This window comes from Cavia porcellus, unplaced genomic scaffold (assembly GCF_034190915.1).
Source record: "Cavia porcellus strain 051 isolate PalLab524CR breed Dunkin Hartley unplaced genomic scaffold, mCavPor4.1 scaffold_9, whole genome shotgun sequence".
Taxonomy (NCBI): domain Eukaryota; kingdom Metazoa; phylum Chordata; class Mammalia; order Rodentia; family Caviidae; genus Cavia; species Cavia porcellus.
The window spans coordinates 18,329,512-18,335,684 of NW_026947492.1; the positions used below are offsets into that span (position 1 = coordinate 18,329,512).

Consider the following 6,173-nt stretch of genomic DNA (forward strand, 5'->3'; position numbering starts at 1 on the left):
CCTGTTAAATTTATTAACAGTAATGCAAACATGGGACACTTGAGGACCATTTGTGTGATAACAACAGGATTCAGGATTGATGAAAGTTGTATGGAACAAGGGTGTGACACTATGGCTGAAATATATCTTATCCTTGCCCTCTGATGTTGCCTTCATATTTTAAATCTCCAAGTATCATTTTACAACCTCATATTAAATTTCTGTATCTTTAAAAGTCTTTCTATCAATTTCTAGAATCACTTTCTGTTACTTGTCAATCTTGACACAGTGTTTTTCCTCTGTACTAAACTTAATAATGGATTAACTAGTGAGTACTTATCTACAAAAAAATCAACATCTAAGTTAAAAACATGAATAATTGTTGAAAAAGTCGAGTGCTTGACAATTAATAATTGAAAATAAAGGTTTTCCTAACTTACTCTGCACCATATTTTTCAAAGGAACAACTCCAGCTTCCTATTGTGACAATCAATGTCATTAATAGCATTCCTAGTAATGAATTTTCCTTCATGGAACATTAACCTCATCTGCTACAATTATGGTGATTTTCAGTACAAATTATGAGAGGTAAATTGAAAACAAAGTATACAATTATAATAATTATAAGGAATGCATAACCAGCTGTATTGCTTAACTTGAGGTACATTCAAAGCAAATGCTCATGATGAATTTTGGTAACAAAACATGGATGGCACTTTGGAACCCAGATAAATTCAGTATAGCATAAATTTTACTCACTTTGGGCTCTGGGTTCCATGATACATGATTAGGATAAAAGCTTAGTAGAAGAGAATTAACAAAAAAGAAATGTGTCATATAGTGTTCACTGTCTATCTGCTCGACACTCAGGTCTCCTGTGTATTTCCAGGGCTAGAAACCTACTACCAGCAGTAACATTGCTGATCCCTTGATAAAATGACAAGTAATTTACATGACATTTGTCCTGAAAATTCTTGAAGTCCGACATGAACTACAAGATGATTGTATAGTCACACTGAAGATGATGTGCACATTGTTACTCAAGCAACATAAGATGGTTTAAGAGGCTGAAAGTCTCAATAGAGAAAATAAGACTTAACTAGGAGACTGACAAAGAAAGAAGATTAATTGAACAAAGAGGTCACTGTGTGTGTCCAAGGAGAAATATAGGACAGTGATTGGGAGTGTTCTAGAAGGAATAACATGAGAAAATGACCAAAAGTAACAGCACAATGCATCCAGGAAGAACAAATTTTAAATTTGCTCCAGAATTCGTTGTATTTGGAGAACTCTTTGTGAGTATAAAGTGATTAGTATTACTGGAAGTATATGGCTTCAATAAGTATTTCTTGATGGGTAAATTGATTTCAACTCTTGAGAAAAGACATACGAATTTCTCTAATGTTGCTGGCCTTTGGTACACATCTGCTAAACTGTCATTCAAAATAAGAAAATGAAATGGATAAGAAATTAAATACTAAAAAGAAATGTCTATTTTCTTCATAAAATTAAGTGTTAAAAACATTTCTCATGTACAGAACTGAACAAAAAGCACTGTAGGGAAGGAGACTGGGACCAAGTAATTCAGACTTATACTGGTGAATTTCTGGGCACCCTTTGAATGTTTTCTCAAATATACACCCACTATCACACAGGCCCAAGGTTTCTGCTCTCGCTCAACACCAAGGCAATATCAGATACTTGCTGACTTGTCCTGCACTGTAAGACAAGGCCAGAGCATTCCAAACTTGAGTATCCTGAAAGCTGATGATGACAAAAGAGAAATACACGTGGTGAAAGATAGAGACAAAGGGGCTGGGGATTTAGCTCAGTGGCATAAGCGCCTGCCTTGCAAGCAGGCAGTCGTGAGTTCGATCCCTGGTACCAATAAAAAAGAAAAAGACCAAAAAAAAAAAAAAGAAGAAGAAGAAGAAAGAAAGATAGAGACGAGAGGAAGAGAGGACAGAGAAAGTGGAAAAAGAGGGGAGAGAGAGTGCCAGATGAAAGCTAGACCCTTTTAGAACTTCAACTTTGATGTCCATAGCATTGCTTCCCACAGTCTACTCTTCGGAGAAGATGCAAGACTCTGCCTAGAGTCAGAAGTAGAAAAGAAAGACTCTTCCCTTGCTCGGAAGTTTGTCAGTCCTTCTACACCATGTGCGTGTGGGATGCACGCCCTGTGTTAGTGAGTGAGTGTGTGCTGGTGTGGCCATCGTTGTAAAATGCAATCTGCCTCAAGCACACACATTCTATGCTTGTCATAAACAGAATGTACTATTGGAAAACAGCCAGCATGATGCCAGGGATTCTGTTGTTGCTCTGTGTGCATTAATTCTCTTTCCTCCTTTATATAAGAAAAATGCAAGTTTTTATTTTAAGAGACACAAAAGGGATGGTACATGAAAACTTGTTTTTCCTTGCATGTTTTGCAGTATTAAGTTGTTTTCAGGTCACTTTCTAAATGTGGGAACTATGGCTCAAAGATGTTTAGTAATTTTAGTCTTAAACTAGTTTGGTAGGATTATGTTTCTGTTTTCTACATAGGCTTTAAGTACAGTTTTTATTTAAATGTAATATAAAGACACATAGCTTGATAAACCTTTGCCCACCTAGATAGCTCTGAGTAACAGAATGGGAACATTACCCTATCAGAAGCAGAACTAGAACCTCAATGCACCCTTCATGTTCCAGTCAATCCCTAGCCTTTGGCTGCCCAGCAGAGAAACATTGTTGACCTCTAACACCACAGGTGAAATTTCCTGATTTTAAGCTTTATATATGTGGATCACAAGATGTGAACTCTTCTGCTTGGTGTCTTTCACTCCACTTAGCTGATAACATCAGGGAAATAAACTTTCATGGCTAAAGAGAATTTTATCTTATTAATATGCTACTGTTCCTTATCAATCTATACACTCATTTTTACTGAGACTATATCCATCTAGCAATGAAATGCTGATTCAAAATATATATAATATGTCCCAGTTTGTTAAATAGTGCCAACAAGGTTAGTGAACCAATGTACAGTCATGCACTGTACTAATTTTATTCCTGGTACCAACGTAATTTCTATTCATTTTTTCCTCTTTCACCTCTTTTAAGTAGGTAATTACAGTTTGTATTTCTTTATTTAGGGTTTGTGGCTATGTTTAAAATAAGAAGCAGCTTGGATTTTCAGTTCTATTTTTGAAGGCAAGGTCTAATGAAGAGATCATACTAGCTGTCCAGGAGGGGTACGTTCAGTTATGTAGGATTTTGAGGGTAAAGAAGGTCAAAAAAATACTAACCGATGAGAGGTGGATGCTAGTGAGTCTAGGAGACAACGGGGCCAAAGAGGACTTGAATAACTTCTGATGCCCTTTTTAGTAGGGCTGTCATAATATTTGTAATTCTGATCCAGGTACTCTTGAGAGTGAAAATGTATGCTGTTAATAATTACACAAGGATCACAGAGGTGATTCAGGACAGTCCAGGCAAACTGGGATGACTCAAGTTGCCTCAGTGGAAGCTTACAAATGCAGATGCTCACATGTTCCTGAGATTTTCCTGGAATGCGTTGTAGTGATATGAAGAACAGCACTGCCATCTGAAGAAGGACAGGAGAAATCTTCTGGTACATTTCCAAGTGTTCCCAAACCCCGTGTGTCTGCAGAACCACCCTATGCTTCCCTACATGAGCAGCCTAATAGTTTAATCTCCTCACATGTAGTCAAGGCCTCTCTGTTGCCTTTTCGCAGAGTTGAGAGTAAGTGGTGTTTGTTGCTGCTGGGGCATCTCACTGTTCTGAGCACCTCATGGTCCTCAAAGAATTTTGGTATGGGTACTGTCTGAGTACCTACATCCTTCATCCAATCTTGTTCTGGTGTTTGTCCTCTCAAAGTTTCCTGTAAGAATTTGGAAATGATGGAAAAAAAATTTGGGGAATTTTACATTCATATGATACTTAGGCTCCCACAGTGAATGAAAGGCAAAATGAGCCCTCAATCACAGCATTAAATGATGAGAAATCCATAGAGTAAAGGACAAATTTGAGTAGAATGCAAGTTTCCAAGATGCAACATGAATATTTATGCAGGCTGTTGATAATCACAGTGTAATGTCTTCCCTTGAGAGACAAAATTCAGAAAAATTCCCATGGGTAAATGATGTAATCAGGTCCTTGAGACTGTCAAGCTGGTTTAAATTCTCTGGGACAGAAAGGCTGGGGTTCCAGTCAATAGGGTTGCTATTTTTTTCCTCCTGATGTCAGTGGAGACCACCTGGGAAATTCCACAAGTAGAAATCTTTGCCTGTGCCTGCAGCACCCTGGATCTGTCACAGCTCTGATTCCCACCACCAAGGGCATCAGAAGAGTCACAAAAAAATGATGTTGTTCTGTGCTCTTCCAGCTCTGAGAAGAACCAGGGAGAGAGAAGAAAGAGGTCAGAATTCCACTTATCCTGATGCTTTTCCTCTATACTCATATTCCAGGGCTCATGGAAGTGTAGAACCCTTCCCTGACCTCACTGACTCTGAGGTGAACTGAACCAAAGAGGCTCAGAGGAGGAAGGTGGAGTGCGCAGAGCCAGCGGGGACACTGTTAACTTTGACCTTCCTCCAAAGGTGGGAACCCCATATGTGGCTGGGAGAGGAAGGCAGAGAGTGAAATGACACCATATTGGACATAAGAACTTGTGTCTGTGAGTCCTTCTGCAGCCAACTGAGGTAGGCTGAGCCTTCATCTCTCAAGTGGGGCAAAAGCCACACTGCCCACACTAACAGACGAGGGCATTCACTCACTGACTTACTCTCCAGAGCCTCTTTCTTTGTTCGTGTCTATTCCTGTCTCTACTTCTGTGTTTTTCTTTCTTTCCCCCAGACAACTTGCCAGAAGAGAATGACGCCGAGAAACAGCTCCTCAGTGACAGAGTTTATCCTCTTGGGATTATCACCCCAGCCAGCACTGCGGCTCCCCCTCTTCTTCCTGTTCCTGGGGATCTATGTACTCACCGTGCTGGGCAACTTGGGCTTGAGCACCATCATTGGGCTCAGTGCCAGCCTCCACACTCCCATGTACTTTTTTCTCTTCAACTTGTCCATTTTAGACCTTTGCTATTCTTGTGTGTTTACCCCCAAGATGCTGAATGGGTTTTTGTCAGAGAATATCATCTCTTATGCGGGATGCATGACTCAAATGTTCTTCTTCTGCTCCTTAGTTCAATCAGAGTGCTGCGTCTTGGTATCAATGGCCTATGACCGGTATGTGGCCATCTGTAGCCCTCTACTTTACCCAGTGACCATGTCCCCTCGGGTCTGTTCTATGCTGATGCTTGGTTCCTATGTGACAGGCTTTTCTGGGGCCATGGCCCACACTGTGAGCATGCTGAGACTCACCTTCTGTGACTCCAGGGCCATCCACCATTACCTCTGTGAGGTCCTCCCCCTGCTGCAGCTCTCCTGCTCCAGCACCTATGTCAATGAGCTTGTTTTTTTCATTTTTGTAGGAGGGCTTATCATAGCATCCAGTGTCAGTATCTTCATCTCCTATGCTTTGATTCTTTCCAACATACTTCGGATTCCTTCTGCTGAAGGCAGATCTAAAGCCTTCAGTACATGTGGCTTCCATCTCACTGCTGTGACTCTGTTTTTTGGGTCAGGGGCATTTGCATATTTAACAACTTCTTCTGAATCAGTGGAACAAGGACAGTTTGCTTCAGTCTTTTATACCAATGTGGTTCCCATGCTTAACCCTTTGATTTACAGTTTGAGGAATAAAGATGTTAAACTTGCCATTAACAAAATGCTGAAAAAAGTGCTGCTCTAGTGGGTCTGACTTCCCAGTAAGGTCACTACTTCCCAGTAAGAATCATACTCAAGGAATGTTTCATCTGTAAGAAGAGCTGTTAACACCTTTTTTCCCTCAAACCAGTTCCTCTTTTCAATTTAAAAAAATATCAGAAACTTTTGCCTGTATTTTCTGCATCATTGACAATATTGTATCATTTAAATTAGCTGATTGGATGCAACTATTTATCTATTAATTGCCGATTGCTTACTGGACCCCATGTAAGATCCAAGAGTAGAATAATCTGAAGCTCCATGTGTACTAATATTTTTTTTGTACCATAATGTGTTTACTCAAACAAGAGCATTTCTTCCCAGGAGAAGGATCAAGTAGCAGTACAGAGGTCCAGGAATACTCTTTCTTCAGGTGC

At 40.0% G+C, this 6,173-nt stretch overlaps 1 protein-coding gene across 1 annotated transcript; it reads left to right on the forward strand.

Annotated features, from left to right (window-relative positions):
* Positions 1-4,852: 4,852 nt before the first annotated feature.
* Positions 4,853-5,782, forward strand: LOC100724859 (olfactory receptor 8B4-like). Its single transcript, XM_003472577.5, has one exon. The coding sequence runs from the start codon at positions 4,856-4,858 to the stop codon at positions 5,780-5,782; it is 927 nt and encodes a 308-aa protein (XP_003472625.3). The 5' UTR covers positions 4,853-4,855.
* Positions 5,783-6,173: the final 391 nt, after the last annotated feature.

Bases quoted from the DNA above. Each gene is read 5' to 3' on its own strand.
- LOC100724859 (XM_003472577.5), top strand. From the start codon at position 4,856: ATGACGCCGAGAAACAGCTCCTCAGTGACAGAGTTTATCCTCTTGGGA.